General features: G+C 37.4%; 1 protein-coding gene across 4 annotated transcripts in view; it reads left to right on the top strand.

Moving 5' to 3' along the window:
• Positions 1-244: 244 nt before the first annotated feature.
• Positions 245-24,230, top strand: part of TSC22D2 (TSC22 domain family member 2) — a 47,531-nt gene continuing 23,545 nt past the window's right edge. For 2 of the 4 annotated variants that reach the window (XM_081138129.1, XM_081138128.1), the window contains exon 1: positions 267-3,283. In XM_081138129.1, coding sequence (XP_080994255.1) covers positions 1,323-3,283 — 1,961 coding nt within the window. In that variant the 5' untranslated portion in view covers positions 267-1,322. Of the gene's footprint in view, positions 3,284-14,483; positions 14,556-24,230 lie in introns of all 4 variants that reach the window. The other 2 variants (XM_081138126.1, XM_081138127.1) reach the window with 2 other exon arrangements.

The raw sequence follows: 24,230 nt of genomic DNA, 5'->3' as shown, positions 1-24,230 counted from the left end.
ATCGGTGCGGTCGCAAGCTTTCCTGTGCTTGGAATTTAAGAATCATTAGCTCTTCTCTTGGACTCCTAAAGACCTACAGCGCAAAATTTAAATTTAAAAAAATTTAAATAAAAAAACCGCTCCCTTTTTTTATAACCTTTAGCCACGCCCACCCCCCCTCAGGCCTCCACGCGAAACTGCAGGAAACCGGAGGGGGCGGGACGGTGACGTCACGACGCCAGTGCGTCACGGAACGGCGGCGGCTGCGGCGCTGGCGGTGGCTGCGGCAGCGGCGGCATTTTAGTCGACAGCGGCGGCGGCAGCGGGGCTGCTGCTCCTCCCAGCATCCCTGGCGCGGCCATTTCAGCCCCATCTTGGCCGAGGGGAGGGAGCTGCAGCCGCCGCTTCAGCAGTTTGAATTTCAGTTTCTCCAGGGTCTGAGAACCGGGCGCGCCGAGGAGCAGCCGAAGAAGCTACCGCCGCTACCTCACACAACCGGAGCGCCTCCGCTCGCCGGCCACCCGGCCGCCGCCCCTCTCTTCTCTCAAGAGCTGTGAGGGGAGGCCGGGGCTGCTGCCGCCGCCCGCGGGGGTGGCTCCCCCTGTAAGGGGAGGACCGAGCCGGCTTTCCCCTCCCTCCCCTGGAGCGGGTTTCCGCCAGAGACCGTCGACATGTCCCTGGGGCTGAGCTCCGGCTAGTGCCGGGGAGGGAGGGCCGCCCGCCCGCGCCGAAGCTCTGCCGCCCGCCCGCGGACCTTCAGCCAGCCCCAGCCCGCGGCTCTGGGCTGAATCAGAAATCCCCGGCTCCGGACCCGCCGCTCCTTTCCCTTCTCGCCTCGTCCGAGAGCCCGGAGCTGACGCCGGCACCAGCCTGAGGAGCCGGAGCGGGGCAGCACCGCCCCTCACGCCGCCGCCGCCTCCTCCCCTTCGCCCTCCCACTCCCACCCCCAGCCAAGGCCTGCTGACCGCGCGGCGCTGGACTGACCACGGCGGCCCGGAGACGGGAGGAGGAAGCAGCCGGCCCGCCCCTAGGATCGCGCTCTCGCCGCCACTGAGGGGATTGAATTGAGGCGCCGCGGCTGCGGGAGGCGAAAAAGGAGGAGGAGCAGCGGCCGCGCGAGTGAGACGGGGGCAGAGCTGAAGAGACCGACACAGAAGGAAACGGAGAGGAGGATGTCTCACAGAGCGGGCGCCCCGAGGAGCCCGTGACTCTGCCGGCGGCTGGCCTCAGACCCCAGCGCGAACTCGGACTTTGTCTTTGGGGGCCCGTGCTCTGCCCTTCCTGGTTTCCAGCAAGTTCGCGGAGGAGCCGGAGTGCCTCTCTGCCCTCCAGCCTTCTTCACCATGTCCAAGATGCCGGCCAAGAAGAAGAGCTGCTTCCAGATCACCAGTGTCACTACGGCCCAGGTGGCCACTAGCATCACCGAGGATACCGAGAGCCTGGACGACCCGGACGAGTCACGCACGGAGGACGTCTCCTCAGAGATATTCGATGTGTCTCGGGCCACGGATTATGGGCCCGAGGAGGTCTGCGAGCGTAGCTCCTCTGAAGAGACTCTCAACAACGTTGGGGATGCGGAGACTCCTGGGACGGTCTCCCCAAACCTTCTCCTGGACGGGCAGCTGGCCGCGGCGGCGGCTGCTCCCGCCAACGGAGGAGGAGCCGTTTCGGCCCGGAGCGTGGCTGGGGCGCTGGCCAATACTCTGGCGGCGGCTGCCACCTCAGCCCCCTCCTCGGGGGCACCCGGCGCCCCACCGGCCGCGGGCTCATCTGCGGGGTCAGGGACTGCAGCTCCATCGCAGCCCCCCACTACTTGTAGTTCCCGTTTTCGCGTGATTAAGCTGGACCACGGGAGCGGGGAGCCCTATAGACGCGGTCGATGGACGTGTATGGAATACTATGAGCGGGATTCCGACAGCAGCGTCTTGACCAGGTCGGGGGATTGCATTAGGCACAGCAATACTTTTGACCAGACTGCGGAGCGGGACAGCGGCCTGGGCGCCACCGGAGGGTCTGTGGTGGTGGTGGTGGCCTCCATGCAGGGGGCGCACGGGCCCGACTCAGGAACTGACAGTTCCCTGACTGCTGTGTCACAGCTACCCCCGTCGGAGAAAATGAGCCTGTCCGCTCCGGCCCCGCCGCAGAGTTTTGGCGTTGGGCAGCTCCAGCCGCCGCCGCCCGTAGGTGGGGCTGTGGCTCCAAGCTCAGCTCCGATGCAGTCGTTCCCGGGAGCCGTGGCCGGACCGCAGCAAGTGATGACAGCCCCGCAGCCCAGCCAGCCCCAGGGAACCGGGCCCGGCGTCGTTCCGGGGCCCAGTGGACAGGGTCTCCCGCCAACGAATGTAGCCCTGGCGCAGCCCGGCATGTCTCTGCCTCCGCAGCCTGGCCCGGCTACCGGCTCTTCTGCAACGCAGCAGCCCCAGCAGTTCGCGTATCCCCAGCCTCAGATTACGCCGGGGCATATCCTGCCCGTCCAGCCCTCCGGCCCGAGTGAGTACCTGCAGCAGCACGTGGCTGGCCTGCAGCCCTCGAGCCCCGCGCAGCCCTCGGCCTCCGGCGCCGGAGCGAGCCTCGCTGCTGCTGCCAGCCTTCCGGTGGGCACCGGCCAGAATGCCCCCTCAGGGGCTGCGCAGATCATGGGCGCCTCTTCCCTGCCTAGTGAAGCCGTGGCTCCGGGGCCGGGACCCGCGCCAGGCGGACAGGCCGCGCCTTGTCAGCCGGCTGGAGTTCCCCCCGCTGCTGTGGGAGGCGCGGTGCAACCGGGCCTGGTTCCTACCGGGGCCGGGCAGCCCCAGCCCGCTCCTCCGCCGCAGATGGGAGGCAGCGGTGCGCCGTCAGCTGGGTCTGGTGGCCCTCACGCCATGGTGCCCGGAGTTCCTAACGTGCCTGCCACCGTGCCCGCTCCAAACGTGCCCAGTGTGTCTACCACATCTGTTACTATGCCAAATGTACCCACGGCCCTGGTCCAGTCTCAGCAACTGAGCAGCCATACGCCAGTCAGCAGGAGCGGCAGCATAATCCAGCAAGTCGGGCTGCCCTTAGCGCAAGGCACACCCAGTGCACCAACAAGTCTACCACAGTCTGACTTAAGCCAGTTTCAGACACAGACTGGGCAAGCTGACGATACTAGAAGAAAATCAGAACCCCTACCTCAACCACCACTTTCTCTCATTGCTGAAAATAAGCCTGTTGTGAAGCCTCCTGTTGCAGATGCCCTGGCAAACCCCCTTCAGTTAACACCTATGAACAGTCTTGCCACCTCTGTATTCAGCATAGCTATTCCTGTTGATGGTGATGAAGACAGGTATGAAAATCTTATTTAAAATATTTTATAGGAATGTTTGGCCAAACATCGTAGTTTAGGATACAGCTTTGGGAGAGTTCCTTTTTCAACTTGAGGCCCTTAGCAGTTTTAAATATAACAGTTGGTTTGTGTTTAGTAAAGTTGACTTATCAGTTCTTGAAAAAAAAAACTTTAGTTTTAGATTGCTGATGTAAAGGTGGCTAATGAGAGAATTAGTCTTGTCACAGTTGCTTAAAAATACTAAAGTGGATAAGGAGGCAATATTATTTATTCAGAAAGGATTTTATCTTAATCTCAGTTTAGAGGTGGTAGCTAGTAGGTTATGCCCCTTAGGATTGTCCCTTTTTTAGATGACAATCACACTTGAACACTTAGGGCAGACTTGAGTCAGTGTGAGTTTTGAGACTGAAACAATTAGAAGTTTCCCATTCTGGAAAACCAGAAGGCCCTCTAGTACAGAAAGATCTGTGTAAGGTATCTATCTCCTCCAGTGTATCTGGGAAGGCTGGAGAGATAATGTTGAAATGTCAAATCCGCTTTGAAGATCATATCTTTGTTCAGCCTTTTAATGAAAGAGAATAGAAAGTCTAGAGGTTGCCCAGTGACTTCTTTAGATACTTTTTTTTAAGTAAAAGTGTCTGAAGGTGCTTTTGCCTTCCATCAGTCTTTTTGCTATAGGAAAGGGAGGTATGAGCTGCAGTAAAAGCTGTAGTTCTTGAAATTAGAGGAATTTTATAGTAAAAGGGTAAATGTAAGCAATTGGCTCCCTCTATTTAAGGGAAACTTTTTAATGGTTTAAGTGACAATTGGTGTATTTGCCATATCAATTCTATAACAGTTGATGTTTGGTTATGGTTTAATGAGGACTTTAAATGGTTTTGAGGAAATGTCACCTGAAAACTTGGCGTAATACATTTAACGCAAGTTTTAAAAACTGATTTGTTACAAAGCTTTAAAATTATATTTTAAAATTACAGAGAAAGTTTCACATACTTCGCGGGTAGACATTTATTTGCTTGGGGCTTTGTTTTCAGAGAGGTTAATTTCAGATGTGTTAAAAGATCACAGCTGTTTTGATGGATTTCTAGAATAATTGGTATGTAGAATACAATGAGATCTGTTAAAGCTTTTTCTTATGTTTCCTCTGGGTTCCTTCACATTCTTTCTTAATTTTTCATTTCTGTTTAGACTTGTATTTTATTTCTGTTGGTTTGAAAAATGCTCACTGAAATTCATCTTCTCTGCTTTTTGTAATTCAAAGTTCATCTTTTTTTGTAGGTGACTTGCTTGTGGGGAGTCTTTCTTCCATTTGAGAACTCTTAGAGAATACCACGTGTCCATAAGTGAGCTCAGCTAGCTAGTCATTGAGAAATTTTATGTGGATGGGACTACCAAGTAAAGAAACTTATTCCACAAGCCACTGAGAAAATCCCTCTTTTGTTCCCATATTTCACTTTTCACACATAGAGGCACACCTAAAATGCAGATCGAATTTAATTGTTCACCTTTGGTAATAGTCAACAGGTGATCTTCCCTTTTCTAGCTGCCAGAAGCTATTTTTTCTGGTGGGTTTGCCTACCTCCCTGTTCCTGTTGTACACTGCCCCCATATTTCTTCAAGAAATGATGACTCATTTTCCAACCCTTTCCCCACTCCTAAAACACACGCACACCTGTGAATGAAGAATGTATCTTCTCTCCTCTTCACACCTTTCTCAGTTCACAGCATATGTAATTATATTCCTCATAACTTTAATATGATGATATGACATGAAGCAGAGAGATCTGTTGACAAATGGAAACTCTGGGATGTATTCTTTAGGGTATACCACAAAGATGCATTTATTTCTCCTCTCTCTATTAAATGAGTTAATGGTCTCATCTCATTTCTGAACGTGAATGTTTGAACTACAGATACTACTGTATCTGTATCAGTTATCAATTGCAACAGTTAATCCAGTGTAGGAATTTTGATGTGTGTGCAGTCCTATTTTAAATGTGGCACTTATCCTCCCGCACCCAGTCTTTTAAAATCTGTGTTGCTTATCAAATGTGCATTTCTAATTTTTGTTATATAGTCTTTCATTGGTTTTCAATTTAACATGCTAGTTTCCAAGATGTAATCTTACACGTTTGACTATTTTGTCACTGCAACCAACATACCTGGTGAAGGAATAAATCCATTAAGTAGAAATAGTTGTGTGTTTTTTAATGGAAAGCTTTTGTAAAAGGACATTTTAAAGTTGTGGACTTGAAATTAAGTAACGCAGTTTTTCCAGGCGTATGCTTAAGTTACTGAGTATTTTTAAGGATACAGTACTAACAAAATTGTAATTTTAGTATGGCGATTTTGGGTTGCCTTATTCAATTAAAATCTGCATACAGTGTAAAAAAAATTTTATTGCATTTATTGGGGTGACATTGGTTAGTAAAATTATGTAGGTCATATACAGCTTTATTTAATCATTCAAATGTAAAATAAAATGGAGTGAGAAATTTTGAGTATTGTGACTTAAACTTTATGAATAGGTTGAAACAAATTTCAGATCCTAAGAAAATATTTGTAAATAAGGTGTTTGCTTTTTTAAAAAAAATGTTGAGAAAAGGAAGGAAAGTGGAAGATTAACAAAAATGATTGAGGTGATTTAGGTTGATATATTGAAAACTATCTAGTGATTTTGGTTCCACTACCCAATACAAGGCTCTCTATATTGGCTCATTTTGAGACCTTTTCTGAAAGACTTTATATTAATACATCATAATATTATCATACCTTTAATAAAAGGGCTGATGATTGTATATACAAAGTAAGAAAATGTCTTAAAGTTGTTGGTTAATGTTGCCCATTGGCCATATATTATTAATCACCATAAAGTTAAATCTATTATTTTAGCTTTTCTCATTAGGCATATGGTCAGTTTTTGAGATTCATCAAATTGATTTTGTAAACTGCAGGATATAATCGTGGTTGAAAATATAGTTCATAGAAAAATGTGTAGCCAGTTTTACAGTGAACGTTACAAAATTTGTTTAAACTACCTGTACACTTAAGAGACTCCTTTTTGGTAAAGGTGGGAGGTGCAAAATGTTACTGGCCCTTTTTGAAAACGAATGCAGTACAGATAATTTTCCATAGATAGCTGACCAGTGTGAACTTTGTAGGTCACATTCCAGGCAGTCTTATGAATGACTGCAATTGTGAACTGTCAACTACAACCAAAAGACTGTTGAAAACATGATTGTAAGGATCCCTTAGTGGCAGATATCTCTATATCTTGTTCATGATTTTATTTGTGTAGTTTGCTAATTACTACTGATAAAGTATTATAAATTGTGAGTTCTTAGTGCTGTGTCCTGGTATGTGCTATAAATACAAATTTTGTTTATACAGTTTTATACATATATATGTACATAAATGTATATCAGGAGGCAGAACTGTCACTATAGATACTTAGAACTCTGAAAGTCTCACTGTATTTAGTCTTTAAAAGTGAAAGCTCCTTACTTAAATCTCTATTTCTTTGGAGCTTATTTTTCTTTTATCCGTATTGAATTATGGAGGTAATTTTGCCCTTCCAGTTTTATAGTTGATGTTTAAATCATACACTAGATACCATCTATGCCTATCTAAGTATCTAACTACTCTTACCAAGGATTTTGTAATCTAAGTGTAAAATCCTGTGTATGAGTGACATAATATTTACTATAAAATCTGATGTTGATGCATTCATCAGAATGCCATGTAGATGACTAAAATATACTCTAGTCATCAACATGGCTCTAAGTTAAGGAAATTATAGATTTCCAGAAAGGCTGATGATCCAAAAGTGCTTCCAATTCCCAAAACCAAGAGTTGTATGAGTAGGAATATGGCCTTTTTAATTCACAGTGACACATATATTGTTTAAAGTTTTGTGTAGACTAAATCATATAGGCTGAACATTGATTAACTTTTTAGAAAACATATTGGCTTGTATGTGTGAGGATAAGACATACTCCAAGTAACTATTTTAGTTACGCCTGTTTTTTCCTTGCCAGGGGAAGGAGAGTATCTTGAACTTAATTACTTTTATGAGAAGTCATTTTTTATAGTACTGGTAGTGGGTATATATGTTTTCTAATTCCTCCAAATAAATGTAATACCAATCTGTTTGATAGCACTAATTTGTAAATAGCAAAACATGATTCTGGATTTATGGATCTGGTACTTGCTAATTTGGAGTGGTGTTTAGTCTTTCTCTGTACCAAAGGAGATTGGAAGCAGTCATGCTCTCTAGTGTCCTCCAGTAGCAAAGAGCAGCCCTACCAATCAGATGGTAAAAGAATCTCTTTCCTGAAGAATGGTTGATAGGGGAGTATAAAAGAATCTTGATTTTTCTTTCCTAAAATGGAAAAATTAGAAGGTGGGGAGCAGAGTGATGGCAGATAACCAAAGCAAACAAAGTATAGTGAAATGGCATGAAATGTGATCTCAGAAGGAATAGGAACACTTGTTACTAGTGAGGAACCATGGTCTAATTCCTTCTTCTAATAATTATTTAACCAGTATGTATTTCCTTTTCTGAACAGATACTGTTTATTTGTTAATTGTATTACTCTTTAAATACTTGAGTGTGAGAAAGAGAGTCTTTAAATAAACAGGTCTGGTTAAATGTAGCCTGAATGAAGATGTACCCTAAGTAATTTCTTATGAATGGGAAGAGCAGATTTTTAGTAAGAAATCTATATAATTGACCCGCATTAAAGGAGTATATGGAACACAATTCTTGAGTTGGAATAAATCATTCAAGGTTGTTTATTTTTAAATACTAAACCAGTGGACTTGTGATTAGATGGTATAATACCAATTACTACATCCACAAAGATTATGTATACCTGAATGGTTATAATTTAGGTCTTTCCACAGCAATTCTTGAACATAACAAGTTACTCAGTGTTTGCTATATTCTTAATTTCAATTCTTTTTTTTTTTTTAACTATATCTTTATTGATTTCAGAGAGAGGAAAGGAGAGGGAGAGAGAGATAGAAACATCAATGATGAGAGAGTCATTGATCAACTACCTCGAGCCGGCAACCCGGGCATGTGCCCTGACCAGGATTCAAACCCGGATCGCCTGGATCCTAGGTTGACACTTAGCTGCTGAGCCACGCCCGGCTGGGCTAATTTGAATTCTTAAGACAAAAATTGGGACTCTTCCATAAAGATTTAGGAATAATAATAAATTTGTATTGTTATCTTTCATTATATATTTTACTGTATACACATCAAATTTGACTGGTAATAAATAGTAAAGGTATAGTGATTGTCTGCTTTACCTGTAAAAAGTATGTGCATAATTTCTACTTCTAAATCAGGTGAATTAAATTTCACCTATGCCACTCTGGGTTGTTTACCTTTCAAATTTAATGCCCAAAATTAGATACAAATTTTAGTTTTCTTTGTACCCAAGCTAACATTTGTTTAAAAGAATGAATTCTTATCCATTAAGTTGTACATTGACATATGATGGTTTTGTGAAAATTCTGCATATCATTGAGTTAATTTTAGTAAGTTCACCTAGTACACAGATTATTAGTAAACATCTTGCTAATATATACTAATCAGAGTAGGCAAGACACATAAATAGTGAAGTTCGAGTGTTAAATTGCGTAAAGCCCCCTTTCCCATAACCTTTCACTAAAATTTGACTGAAGATTATTGATGTATAGAAGAGAAGCTCTTATGAATGTGTTGATTATTGTGAATACTGTTGGTGTATTTTAATGTTATTTTTAATGTTTTAGGCTATCCCTCTTCATTATTACACAAGTAAGTTATTTAATTTGTGAATGAAGGATTCCCAAAGCAAAATTTAAAGCCAACTAATTTCTAAAGTAGAATTAGAATTTAGTTTTACTTAATGGCTTTGTAAGGTAAACCAAAATAAATCCTTGTTTGGTATATGGTCTACCTAGACTTTGAAAACAAAAGAGGAGAAGGGCTGTTATTCAAAGAAAATCAATGGTGTGTTTAATTATGCATTAGCATATTATATGACTGACCATTTCAGACAGTAGAGTCCAACTGCCTGGGACAAAATCCAATTTTGCTTCATGCTTGAGGCATCTGTCCTTGAGCTTTTTATTTAGCCCTCTTAGCCTCTGTTTCCCCATATGAAAAATGGGGATAATACCTCCCATTGAGAGTTTGAAAATTAATGAGTTATGCAAGTAATTTGTGAACAATCCATACATAACATAAGGCACTTTGTATGGCAAGCATACATCATAGAAACATCAATATTTCAGTGTCCTAATTGCCTTCCTAGATCACTGCTTGACATTATACAGATCATACCAAGAGTCGTCAGTTTGATCTGAAAGTGTAATTGCATGGTATAGATGTAATCAGAAGAGGAGACATTGTTTTAGGCCAGAAGTACAGCAAATTGTTTTAATCCTGGCTCTTCTACCACTTAGCTGGTTTCTTTGGTCAAGTAATTTGACGTCTCTCAGTTTTACTCATTGGTAAAATTAGAATTTGAGACTTGGTCCGGTTTTTGAAGTTCCCTATGTGTGAGTTCATACATTTAGACGTTTCATAGTAGAGCTGCTTACTTAAGCCTTCCCCTTGTCAAACTCTTTTCCTACCACCAGACTACTGTGTGACCAAAAAATGAAGTTTACAGCCCTGGCTGGTGTAGCTCAGTTGGTTGGAGCATTGTCCTGTATACTGAAGGGTCTTGGGTTTGATTCCCAGTCAGAGCACATACCTCGGAGTGGGTTGTTCCCTGGTCAGAGTGCATAGGGGAGACAGCCAATTGATGTTTCTCATATCAGTGTTTCTCTCTCTGTCTCTAAAAATCAATGAAGACATATCCTCAGGTGAGGATTAAGAAAAGAAGTAAGGTTGAATGCCCAAGAAAACATTTAAAGCAATATGTCAGTCATTCAACTATCTTAGTGCTCTCTGGGTAGTAAGTACTGGGATATAGAAATAGGACTATTCTGCCCTTAAACATCTCAGGCTGTATGAAAATAATTAGTAAATATAAGGTGCTAATGGAAACAATTTAGGATATCCATATGTTAAATTGGTATGAGGAGGAAGTAGTTAGACTGACTTACAGTTTAATTTACTTTCTGCATAGGTAATATATTTATACAGTTTAAAATTCAAAATGTACAAGAGTATGTAAATTGAAAGCCTCTCTGACATCTCTTTCCTCCAGCCACCCAGTTTCTGTCCTCAGAAGCTAACTCTTGAACTGGATCTTAAAAGGGTCATTTATATTAGGCTACTAATAAAATAAGGGGATGATTTTTCCAGATAGAGGGAAAAGGCAGTTTGTATAACAGTGTGAAAGAGTGAGACTGTGTCAGATTTGGGAAATGATGTGATTAATTTGACAGGAACCAGAGTGATGGGCTAAAATGTCATGGTAAGAAATTGAGATTTTTATCATAAGTGTATGCTTGCTGTTAAAGGTGTTTCTTGAAGCTTTTATTATTAGAGTAATGTATCTTGAAACCTTTACAGTATACTTTTCAGTGAAAATTCTATTTTTAATTAAAATCCTGTGATAAAATTGTGTATAAGAAAATCCTTCGGGAGCTTGGAGTTCCAAAAGTCAGGATTCTCATCCAGTGGAAAGTACTGAATAGCTTAGTATACCTAGCTCTAACTTAAGTGTTCTGTTTGCCTTAGGTTGTTTGTTTGCCTCAATATTACTTTAATTTTGATGAAATATTTTGGTATATGTAAAGTTAGCCTACAAAAATTGATTTTTAATACAGCATGACTTGGAAACTGTAACCTTAGAATATTAAACACAAACCAAGCTTGTTTTAGGCCCTATGTATACATAATCTGATTTGATCTTTTAAGCAACTCTAAGGAAGTGTTTCTGTCCCCTTTTTATGAATTAAAGAAACTGAGACTCAGAATTTGAGTCACATAGCTATTAAGTGACAAAGCATAGATTCAAACTCAGGCCTTCTGACTCCAAAGCCAGTGCTCTTGGATATTCCCAGAGTTAGATTTGTTTTATTACTTTGCTGACTGTAAGATAGGAGGAAGGAAAAACCTACTGTAGCCACTGATCTGTTGTAACCCTTTACCTAAAGGATATGTTTAATCTTTTTAAACCCCTAAATACTAATGTTGGAGATAGCCTTGTTGTTCCTCTGCTTATTGTATTTCCCTGATTTCCATTTAGAGATCTCTAAAGTTGAGTTTTGACATAAGAGAAGAAGAAATTTGCTGAGTTCTGGTCTGATGTATGTACCTCATCCTTTAAACTTCAGTAGTTTTTGTAGCTTAGTTTTGAGGTATAGTATATATGTATGGTTTTTCTCTCTCTCTGTTTTAGTTAGTTACCTGACAAAGATAGTAGCTTAGTAAAGCAAGTAGACAAATGTCACATTTGAGTCAACTTTCTGATGTATTACTTTTGTGTACTTGGAAATTAATATGACAGACTATTTAGTATGTAGTCAGGGAGAAAAGAATGTACTTTGCTCATTGGTTTTGAAAAATGATCAGGCCCGTCAGTATTTACAAATGGATATTTTTTAAGTTCTTGATCAGCTAGATTTTACAGACTCAACTCCTTTAATCTATGCCTGTTAATCAATGCTTTGAGACTAATTCTTGTTACAATTTGCTAAAAAATCCCTCAGTTAATGGATAACATCCCAGCTGAAGTATTCCAGGAATCAAAAATTTCATATTTTATACTACTGTCTTTATCCTTGCAATATACACTATTTAAATTTTTCTGTAGTACATAGATTGTATAACATCATATGGTTTCTTCATTTTGAATATATGTAGAAAGTGATTGTTAACTGCAAACTTTAGCAACCTGAGTGTATTTGTTCTGACATTTAGGTTCATTTATAGTATTTTATTTCACAGGTTCTTTTCTCACCCCAAGATATATGACTAACGGCAGATAAGTTCTTTTTTCACTTCTACATTTGACTTATGAGAACATTTCATTATTAGTTTATGCTGTAAAAATACTGGAATTTCACAACTTAAATCATATGACTTTATTTAAGACCAATTTATTTGGCATATGAATTTGATTTAAATTAAATATATGTATATGTTTTTCCAAAGTCAGGATCTGAAGTTCTTTTAAAGAATGCCATCCTTATACACATATTGTAAATACTCTTTAATAAATTTTAAATTTCAGACTTGAAGAATAACTTCCAAGTTTACTCTTTGTTACTCTCTTATATTTACTACATTTCTTTTTAAGTCATTCTGTTTATTTTAAACCAAAGATCTCCAAACAGACCTGTGTGAATAGTGTACTTGTTCCCATATGGTCCTGGGTAAGCCTTGTAAAAAAGCCAAATTGAGTTTTCAATTGGTTCAGTTGGCTTTCATTTAATTTGGTAGACCAATTTTAAGTACAGTGAAAAAAAGAGGCCTGACAAATACATCTTGAGAGGATACAAGCTGTTAGATAAACAGTAGTTAGCAGCCTCTTAATCCTTTCTTGATATTGTAGGTCTAATCAGTGCCTTTGATTGCCTTAGACTAGTCAAGAGAAAAATAAAGAGTTTTTAAAAAGTAGAAAGGAGTTGAAGTAGGACAAGCGAAGAGAAGCACACATACAGAAGACTCCTAATTAATCAAATAGTTGCTCTGGTGACACTCTGGCATCTAGTGTCTGTCTACCTTTCCTCGTTTTGGATCATCTATGAGGCACCCTACTGGTTAAAGTTAAAAATTGTCTTTTAAAAATGCTTCTTAAAGTTCAATATATAACACAGTGAGTCTTAATCTGATTTTTGAAGTCATGGAATTCTATTATTTGTTTTGTTTGATGATCATTGATATTTGATTGGTATTCTAGTAGAACTTGGAAACAGTTTTCTTATTGTACTAATAATACTGCAGAGACCCTCTTAAGGTACCTGTTAGGGTCTTAGAGTTGTCATATTGTGTCTGAACCTTATTTTGATGATAAAATAATAGCAGTCTCAGTTCTTGAACCACCCTGCATTATTTAACTGATAAGTGACAGACCTAGAGAGGTTAAAATTTAACTCTGCTATATGTTTAGCGTAGTGATTTAAGAGCATGAACTCTGGGACCAGATTGCCACCTACTAACTCTGTGACATAAGGCAAGTTACTTCTGTCTGACCCAGTTTTCTTATCTTTGATGTGGGAATAGTAATAGCACCTACTCTTAGGGCTGTTGTAGAATTGAATTAATAAATTAAAACAGTTGGAGTAGTGTCGAGTATATAATAACTCATATTCTTAGCTTGCTGCTGTTATTCTGCTTCAGCATGGATCAAGAATTTTAGAAGTGATGTTTCAAGTTTTTGTTATTCCCTAATGTGTAGGTTGGGGGTGAGAGAGAATTTAGAAATATGCTGAGCTGGAGGGGGAACTGTTAGAGAGCAGGTTTGTCAAAAGTTTTGTCCCCTGAGAAGCCACTCCTGAGATGTGAGGTGAATCATGCTTGCTGGGAGCTTGCCCAGATGAGCCCATCAGTGAAGATTCTATGGTTATAGCCCTAGGGAAAGTGTCCCCAGGGAATAGTAGAAATGGAAGGTAATTAAGGTGCATAAGCTATTAGCTCTTAAAGGGGCACACTACTAATGCTAGAAATTAGAAAGCTGCCATACAATTACAGCACCATTTTTTGCCCTAACTCAGAGAAACCACACATAAATAAATGGACTCTGAACCTAGAAAAGGACTCATTGTTCATCATTAAACCCTATCAAATAGATCCTATGAAGGATTTTTGCATTATGAAGGTACAGTTTAAATTATTTTACATGTACCTCAGAACAGCTTTATTAAACTGCTAAACATATAGGGATTTATGAAGGTATCTGATAAAGAGTAGTGTTCATTAGGCAATTAGCTGGTCACATTCATGTGTAAATAAACGTGTATCCACAAACACAATTGAACTAGTTAATATTTGATTTTATTTCTATTACCTCTTTCTATTAGAACTGTGATCCTGAATTGTCATAGTCTGCTGGATTTTTGTCCAGTTTTAATTTCTTTCAGAATGCTTTTAAGCAATCTTATTGTCTCTCTCTCTCTCTCTCCCCTCTCCTCTCTCCTAGCTGTTACACTGTATTAAAAATCTAAAATCTTCCATCTTTTTTTTGAAAAGTAGTGATTTTACTGTATTTTCTCAACCTCGTTTCCATTTGACTCTTGGATCTCACAGGAATCCTTCAACTGCTTTCTACCAAGCGTTCCATTTGAACACGTTTCAGGAATCAAAGAACCTCTGGGATAGGTATGAATACTTACATATGGAATGCATACATGCAAAGGTGTATGCATGAATTGCTTTGCACTGTACTGGTTTCTCATCACTAAAACTGATCTTTGTTATTTTAGGGGGGGAAATCACGTATCTAGCATGGGACAAAGCAGCAAAATAAACCAAAAGGACAGTCTATATTTTAAATAGAATAAAAACATTTCTTCTTACTGAACTTTTAAATTATATTTAATTTTTGGAAGGATTTACATATTCTTTTGGATTTTATTATATGAAATATTTATTTACCCTTGTGTATTTTAGTGTAAAAATATATTCTATAAAATAAACTACCTACAGTTATTTAATTTGTGCTATTTTTATTTCTCTGCAAAAGCCTTAGTGACTCAAAACAAAATATTATTTTATATTAAGACATTGGAGGAGGGACAAGACCAAGGAATCAAAGTAGTAGTCATTGTTTAACTCTTAGTGAAAAACTTTACCATCCAGCTTGTTTGCTAGAATTCACTAGATCTGCATTACTGTTTTTGTAAACCCCTAAAATGTTTTCACACAGAAATGTGTAAATTTTATTTTTAACTTAAAAATATTGAATGAAGTCTTGAGTTCATTTATGGTAAAAGATACTTTGGTTTATCTTTCTGCTTAATACACATTTTAAGTAGTATATGCTCTGTTGAGTTATTTTGCTGAATATTTATTAGCACTCCATCATTCTGTGTCTAATTACTAGAAGCTGCGCACAAACAATGTTTTTAAAATTCTCACAAAGCTTTGTAAAGTTCTTTTAACTCTGCCTGGCAACACATTTGTGTCCTCTGGCATAGTTTGGATAACACTCATGGACTCAACAACATCTCTTTCATTTAAAACGAGTATTGCTAAGTGCATGTCATGCTTAACATGTCATGTTAAGATGTGGTCTGTGTTGCCTAGAAATGGTAACAGTCTTAATTCTTTGGCTTGATTTGCTTTGTGTGTCACTCTAAAGAAATTTTCTAACAAACTATCTTTTTTGTCATGTGTTCCTTACTAAAAATGTTTTTAAATAGTTACTTGTAGAACAAGAAGTTTTAAAATTTATAGTGCCATGTTTATAAATTCATCTTTTAAATTGTTTGGGTAAAATAAATAAATAAATAATAAATAAATAAATTTGTTCCGCTGTAGCAATAAAATAAATGTAAATTGTGGCATGAAATAAGCATGAAGATTTAATCATTCAAATGGCTCACCAGATGTAGCCAGGGTGAGTACTTTGGGGTATATTTTATACTTTTCCCTTAGAAAAAGGAAAAATAGCACTCTATATAGAAATGTAAGAATAGTTTTCAGATATATGATAATTTATTTCAAATACCTAACTTTTGTGAGCTACCATGACATTAATATGAAAGGTATCTATTTTTATCAAATCCAGTGTAGAAAGGTTTGAGCTTTATTTTTTTATAATTTGGATTTAATACTAAAAGATTTCTTTTGTTTGATTATAAAACAACCATAGAAACTGCTTGTTCCTCATTTGTTTTTACAACTAAATGCTCCTTCTTTCTTTTTAAGATACCAGAAACATTTATGGTATCAGAAATGAGGCAAGTTGCTGTACCTATAGTTCCTCATGGGTTGAAAATACATTCTTTTCTCCTTGGAGCCTGTTGTCCAGAGCCAAAGAAGTTAACAAATACTTGTCTATAGTCTGTTAAAGCCAAAATATAATCAGAATTCATATTCTAGATCAGCCATTCTTCACTTGTAAATTGGCCTATTGGTACTGAGACTATAAACCGGACCTGGTAGAAACTGACTAATGACTTTCTTTTAACTTTTTAACTAGCTTATCAAATTTTCAGTTGAGAAGAGTAGTAGTGGCTAGCTTTATTAGTTCCAACACATCTATAACTTCACTTGGCAGATATCTAGACTTTTTAATTAGCTAAAAAGTATTGTGGGACTATTCTTTTTCATTGCAGACAGGGGTTGAAGATTTGTGTGTGTTAAGCTTTAAAAAAATATTATATATAACTTCTCCTCACCTCATTTGTGTTAGATCTCACCAAATTGTCCTGTTCATGTTTGACTATTATGAATTTGGAATTTTAAAAAATTTTACAACTAATTTGGCAAATAATTATTTTGGTGGGATGATTCTATTAAATAGAACCATTCAAGAGTTTAAGAGATTGTGAATACCTTACATCATCTGCTTGCTTTGAGATATAAATTTGCCTATTTAAGGCTCTTATTTATTAAATTTTGAAAATAATTTTCAGTATGGGCAGCTTTTAAGCCCTGTGCCAGTTTTAATTAAGCCTGCCCTAGAAATCTGAAGATCCCTGGTTTTGCCTTACTTGAAAAACGAGTCTTTTTCTAGGATTCTTTTCAGAGTATCCTTTCATCAAAATATAAGTAACTAATAACATCTTCCTCACGTTGACTTCGAGTTCTCTTGTGGCCCCCCTGTTTTCTTCTCTATTTAAATTAAAATTACCAAGTTGAGAAGCTTTTCACCAATCAGTCTGCTTCTGCCTATATTTAGATATTCTCTTTCCTATCCCTTTTCCTGTAGGTGCCATCATTGTTTTCTGGCTCCCCTATGTCATTTGCAGAGTCCTCAGAGAATCATTCAGCTGAAACCATCACTAAATACGTAGAAGGATAATAAATACGTAGAAGGATAATAAATACTGATATCTCAGAAATAATTCAGGCCTTTCTTAGGAAGTCCAAATGTTTGTGTGAACTGGTTATTAACGTGAATAAAGTAGCTTCCTGGGGCTTTTCTTACCATGAAGAAATTCATTTTTAGTGATATCATAGCCTATTAGTATTTCCTTATAGTAGCTTTAAATTTTGATTTTCTACTTTTCTGCTTTAAAGAACAGCTTTCCAAATTTAAATATTGCATTGCTTTGTTAAATCAATAGAATTAGTTTTGAAACTTGATGATCACTAGGGAACAGACTCTCACTATGAGTCCTTTGTCTGCAAAGGCTCACAGTAAGAATTTACAGCAAACAGTTTTACTCTCTTGTAAATATCAGGTCAGTAAGGTAGAGTATTAGAGGGAAGAAACTTTAGCTTAGGTAGATTAAATAAGGAAATCAGGTAGCTTGTAAGGATTTAACCAAATTGCTAAACAACTTGCAGTATTTCTGCCTTAATGAAGAAAATGCATAAATGTAGTTAACAAATAAGAGTTATAGTTGCTGGTTGCACCATCCCCTTGAGTCAACTTATCCTTCCTTATGATAGCACCAGTATTTTAAGAGAAATAAATGAAATAGTACACAAGGGTTTATTAAAGTTAATGTCTAAGTAAGTTTATGGCATGTCTTCTACTAGATACTTGATTTTGCTAAAATTTTATACAGTAATTACTCATTTATAACTAGTTTTAAAATTATTACATTAAAAAAATTTCTTGTTTAAATAACCTAAAGTATTTTGTGTTAGAAAAGGCTTCCAGTGTTTCCTATCACTTTCCCCTATGAGATTTTATTTTTGAATTAGGAGTAAATCAGAACTAAGCTGCTTATATGAGACTGTTTGCTTTGTTTTGCTCATCCTCCAAGAAGCTTCAGTTCATCATTAGCACCCACCAGTACTTGTTAACCCAAATGGTAAAACTCAGGTTTCAGAGCTTGTCCAATCTATTTTTTGAATGCTCAGTGATATGTCTTTTTAAAAATCTTTTTATGGAAATATAATTTGTATCAGAAAAGTACACCATTCATAAATGTACAGCGCAAATTGAGCACACCTGTGTAACCAGCTCCAGCTCTTCATGACCTCTTCCTATCACTTTCCATCCTCAAACTAGCTTCTAATAAATTGAATCATTTCACTATATATTTTGTTTCTGTCCCCTTTGATCCAGTATTATGTTTGAGATTCACCCATATCATTCAGGATAATTGTAGATCTGAACCACATACTTTTAAAGAATCATCAGTAGTGGATCACTTGTTTGAGATTGTTATTGGTTTACTGTTCTCTCCTAGTGATTATATTATTAAGTACCTCGAGGATATGAATCTGAACTATTTTATAATCACCCCAAACACGTTCTTTAATAATTTAGATCTAGTACTTAAATAAGTTATTATCCTATTACATTTTTCCTATTGCGGTTAAGGCTGTCTAGTAGGGGATAATCAAAGACACTGAAAATTAGAACAAATTTTTAATGACTTGTCACCTTTTAGTACTGGATCTCAGATTTAGATGAAGACCTAAAGACATGCTTATAAAATGTTCAGATGACATTAAAGCAGGAAGTCATAGCTATTACTGGATGACAACATTTATAAATTTAATAATCTGAAGCACAAACAGAAATTGAAAAATTGAAACAACTTGTATGTAAATTCAGGAAGGTTGAATAGGTAGAGTAAAAAATAACTTGTATTGATCACATTTATAGTTTTGGTTAGCAAGTGCCACAAAAGCTAATGAAATTTTAGGCAGTGTTTCTATAGCTAGAATAAACAAGAAAAGATGGTGACAAACCTATTGTGTTCCATTTCTATAGGATAGTTATGCCAAATACAAAGCTAACTTGACAGTTTACTTTCTTTATACTTTACAACCAGGTGGGTGTTTCAACAGGCAGGCTGGAGCTAAGTTTCTGAAAGTGGATGGGCCCCCTGAAAAATAATCTTGCCATCACTAGAAGTAATAAAGCTGTCTTCCTGGCTGTTAATCAGGAATGTTAATTTTGAGTGACATTTAGAGCCAAGTACTTTTAAAATCCCTACTCTGTGGAATTTTATTTCCCTTACTTAGTTATAAATGGAAAAGAGGTAAGAAAAGCATTAGATTTGAGCTTCTTTACTTCTTTTTTGTCATTATTGGCCGTGATTATCAGAAAACTCCAGAGAGTTGTATCTTTGCTTAAGGAATGGAAGGCTAGCAAACTGTTCTCTGTTAGGAAAGAATATCCTACGTCATAGGCAATTAAGTGGTGTTCCCAAATAGGGAAACCAATGAGCTGTCTCAATATGGAAAAAGATAGGTAAAAACATCACATGATTGAAAGTGATAACTATCATTTAAAATTCAAGCATTTTCTGCCTCTCAAGTACAGCTGGAGGGATTGGTCAAGGCTTCTTCATTAGGAGGTGGCTTTTTGGGTTGGAACCTGAAAGGTGGGTAGAATTTTGTCATGAGTTAAAGAACTGAGGGAAAAGGAGCATTCATTCCACTTACAGGAAATACTGTGAACCACTGTGATAGTAAAGGGCTTATCTGATAAAGATGGTTAAATTTGGTGCATAAAACATTGGAAGATGAGAGATCTTGGATTGGATAGATACTAGAAAGGTAATGAAGGCCTTAACTAGGCAACGAAGATGAGGAAAGAAAGGTTATCATAGGTAGGAATTACACAATTTTGCAACAGATGGGATATGATAGGGAAGCAGTCCAATTTGACTCCAGAATGTCAAACCTAATTGACTGAGGGGATGATGGTATCATTGGAAGTTTTAGTGAAAGAATTGGTTTGGGAAGAAGAAAATAGTGATGAGATTCTGTTTTTAGCTGGTTTTGGATGAGTTGAAGAGCTGATGAAAAGTCGAGGTGGAAATACTTGGGATACAGCTGGAGCTTGCAGACCTGCAGCTTGGTAGAGAGGTTAAGGATAGAAGAGATTGAAGACTGATGGCCTGATTGACTTATATATAATATGAGATACCTGACATGCTGACATTATTTTCAGCACATGACCGAACTTCAGAATTGGTGATGAGAAATTATTCATTGCTCATCCATTATATGCTTCTGCTCATGTGTTTACCACCTTCCTCTTCACTTAGTAATTTTCTCAACATAAGCCACCACAGCCTACTCTTGATATATCATGGTAATTACTTTCAGGGTGAAATTTGAGAAACAGTTGAAAAAGGTGGAAATAGTTGGTAAGGTGTCATAATATTTTGTTTTTACTTTTCACCAAATGGATTTTAAGTAAACCAAGCCTTTGAAAAGAACAGAAACTTGTGTGTTTATAAGTGTGTTAAATAATTTGCTAAACAGTTTATTTTTTCTACAGAATTTAGAACTCTGTAGCATAGCTTTTTAAGAAAAAACTCTTACTGAACTTGTTCAGATGAGAAGGAAATTTAAATATAGAAGTTGTTGAACCAAAACAAACATTTAACGTCTGTTTTGTTTTGTTTTCATTCTAGTCCTCAGTAATTTAAAATTTTAAACTCATACTTCTTCAATGTATTTAAATCTGCAGATAGTGTGGCAAACTTTTGGGAAGAAATATTAAGTGAAATTATTTTAATTTTTGTTTTCATTAAGATTTGAGTTGATAGTAGTTAGATGAGAGAAATGACTGATTATATTCTAGCTGGCAGCATTTGTGTGTGTGTGTGCATGCACACATATTAATATTCTAAATCACTTAAATCGGGAAATGTATTAGATCTTTAAATGTGTTAGCTTACCAAAAATTAGCATCTGTATTTAGGTATCAGTTGACTACTTCTAAAATGTTTTTCATATTTGACAGAAATAAATTTAAGTGTGATTATTTAAATGTGTATTCATTGATAAATATCGTTAAGAAACAGCATTTTATACCATTTTGTTTCCTGATTGTTTTCCAAGTTTGAAGATCATTATAAATACTTAATGATTCGGAAGATGCTCAATGTAATTTTTTTTTTTTTTTTTTTTTAGTTTTTCATTGTGGTAATTGGCCCAGAAATAGTGGAATCCAAAAATAATATCTTTCTACATATCTACTTGATAATGCCAAGATAAATAAGGTAGTCTCTCCCAAGACCCACACACTATTAGAAGGTGAACAAGGAAGGAAAAGAGTTGATCTGACTAATCTCATTCCTTCTGTTCACAGTGACTATTAACCATTGAGTTTCAGAAAATTTCTGTGTTTATTTGAGCAACTGTTTCTGTTTTAGGAATTGTTTACTTTTCCAGGAGGAAAAAAAATGTTAGTTGTATATCTGGGATGATCATAACATACTTTGTTTCAAGAAATGAGTTGCCAATTCTTAAAAACATAATATGTGATGATATCTTAAATTTTAAGAACAGTTATACTCAGCTTTCTGTTAGCAAAGCCTGCAGGTCCTTATTGCATATATTTGAGTGATATATAACTGGCTTCCACTCTTCCATTTTTATCTTCTTTTCCCATCCCCATTTTCTTTCTTTTTTTGAATCTCTATAAACTATTTTTACTTTTGAAAGAGTGGGGAGTATAAATCATTTGTGAATAAACATGATCTATTAAAAATATTAATAACCTATCTTATTAGAACTTTTTTTCAAAACTGTATTAAGCAAAATTTTTAAGCTATACATTTTACATATCTTCCAGTAGATGCATTCGATATAATGCATAACATGCTAAACAACTTTTTATATTTAGTATCTTGGCTCAACCACAGATATATGAGGTTTCCTGTAATTGTGTGTCTTTTTCTATATGACTTTCTGCGAACACAGTCTTTCTAGTGTTCTCATTCTCTTAGGTACTTTTGGACTAATTTTTCCCCATAAGTTTATCTTTGATATTTCCAGCATTATTTCCCCAATAGTGTATGGAGAGACAGTATATAATTTATTGGAGGCATGCAGTATTGCTCCATTTTCCCCTTTCTCCATGCAAAAATAAGCATTTCTGACCTTTAGAGCAAGCATTGATTTATCATGTCTAGGATTTCTCAAAGCAGGCCTGGTCTGTGTGGCTCAGTGGTTGAACATCAACCCAGGAACCAAGAGGTCACCAGTTTGATTCCTCATCAGGGCACATGCTCAGGTTTGGGCTGGATCCCCAATAGCAGGTGTGCAGGAGGCAGCCAATCAGTGATGTTTCTCTCTCATCGATGTCTCTATCTCTCTATCCCTCTCCATTCCTCTGACTCTAAAAATCAATTTAAAAAAACAACTATGTAGTGAACTTTTTAAAGTGGTTGATACTTGAAAATGAAATTTCGTATCAAACAAAGCTAAGCATATTTATTCAGATAATAAGTTCCTTTAGCAACGCTTTTAAGTTTGTTTGATTTCACTTACTAATTTTCAAATAATGACTTGGAAATTGCAAATCACCCGCCTTTTTGCCCCCATGCTCTCTATTTTGTTCTATTAATATAAATTTGCCATAAACTATCTAAATAATGGTAAACTTAAGCCTAGTTCTTGCTGGACTATACTATAAGAACTTTTGATAGCATGTTCTCAGTTAAATGGGATTTTCCTCCTCTCAAATTGAAAAAGAATGAAATAACTATCAGAAATTATCAGAATGTGTTTTTTATTGTGATCTTGGGACAGATTCAAGATTACGATTGATATATTAGAACACATTTCTAAGTAATATTTTTAGGAGACTTCTAATTTCAAATTAATTTTTAAAGGATATCTAATTAATCTAAATTCATCCATAAGCCCTTCAGTTACCTAAGTTTATTTTATATTTTAAAAAGGATTTTTTACATGTTGGATTTTAGTTATTGAAACTCTTCAAGTGTGACACCCTGTACTTGGTAGCAGCTAATTTTGAAAATGCATGCTCAGGAAAATTTTGATTTAGAAGTTTTATATTTTTTTAAATGTATATAGCTCTTAAGTTCAAAATTTACTATTTTGAACATTTGAATAATGCACACAAACTTTAAAAATTTTTTCTGTAAGCTTCATAGTGAAATAACCAAATTTGCTTTTTTTTGGCTGGTTTAAATTCTGTTTTCAAAGGCTTTCCAGGCATTTGTCATAACAATGCTTGTTGGCAGGCCTTTTAACAAAGTGTCAGGTAATCTCCCCTTTAAGTGATGAGCTCATCAAAGCCTTACAAGCAAATTACCAGCATACATATATTTCAGGAAGCATTTACTTTGCTTAATATGGCTAGGTTTTGTATCTTCTCTCAGGAGACTTGTCCCACAAAAGAGTAAATTATCAACATTTTTAAAAATATGGTATTACTTTGGTTGATAGGAGACAACAGTTGCATTAAACATTCAAAAACCATTTCAGTAATATGTTGATGAAATGACTACAACTTTAAATTATTATTTATCCTCATAAATATGGATTTTTGCCTTCACCAGGTGATTACATTATAAGACTGTGCTTTGACAAATGACAGTAAAGTTGTATGATTTTATTGAAGTCAATTGTGTTGTGAGATTACATTTGGAAAGATATTTGTAAATTGGAAAAATCCTAATAGTTCTTCAGATTGTGTGGGAGACTTTTAATTGACAATGTATAATAGAAAAATGCCACTAAAAGTTTAAAACCTGTAACAAAATAACTCCAGCCCCTACATTTGGGTCAAATATCTCTGGAGATGGCTGCAGAGTTTTCTTTACAATGCTGTCTTTGAGTCTTCTATAGCTTTGCACATACTTATCTTCCTTAACAATGGCCTCCTTTCCCTTCCCCCTTACCCCATTACATCATTAGGGGGTTAATTTAGGCAAAAATATGCCCATAAATATGTGGGTTGCCTTTTCTCTGGATTACTGGCAACTGAAAATATAAATGACCATTCTTATCAGACAGAAAATGTTAATAATACCCTTCAGTGATTAAAATAGATGCCCAAGTTAAAGTTTTCTTGTAAAAATTCAGTAAATATAAGATTATATTCTAATGAAGTGATTGGTACCATTATTAAATCTTCCTACTCCCAATTTTATG

This window comes from Miniopterus schreibersii (genome assembly GCF_964146895.1).
Source record: "Miniopterus schreibersii genome assembly, chromosome: 5".
NCBI classification, from domain to species: domain Eukaryota; kingdom Metazoa; phylum Chordata; class Mammalia; order Chiroptera; family Miniopteridae; genus Miniopterus; species Miniopterus schreibersii.
This window is presented reverse-complemented; position numbering and strand designations above follow the sequence as displayed.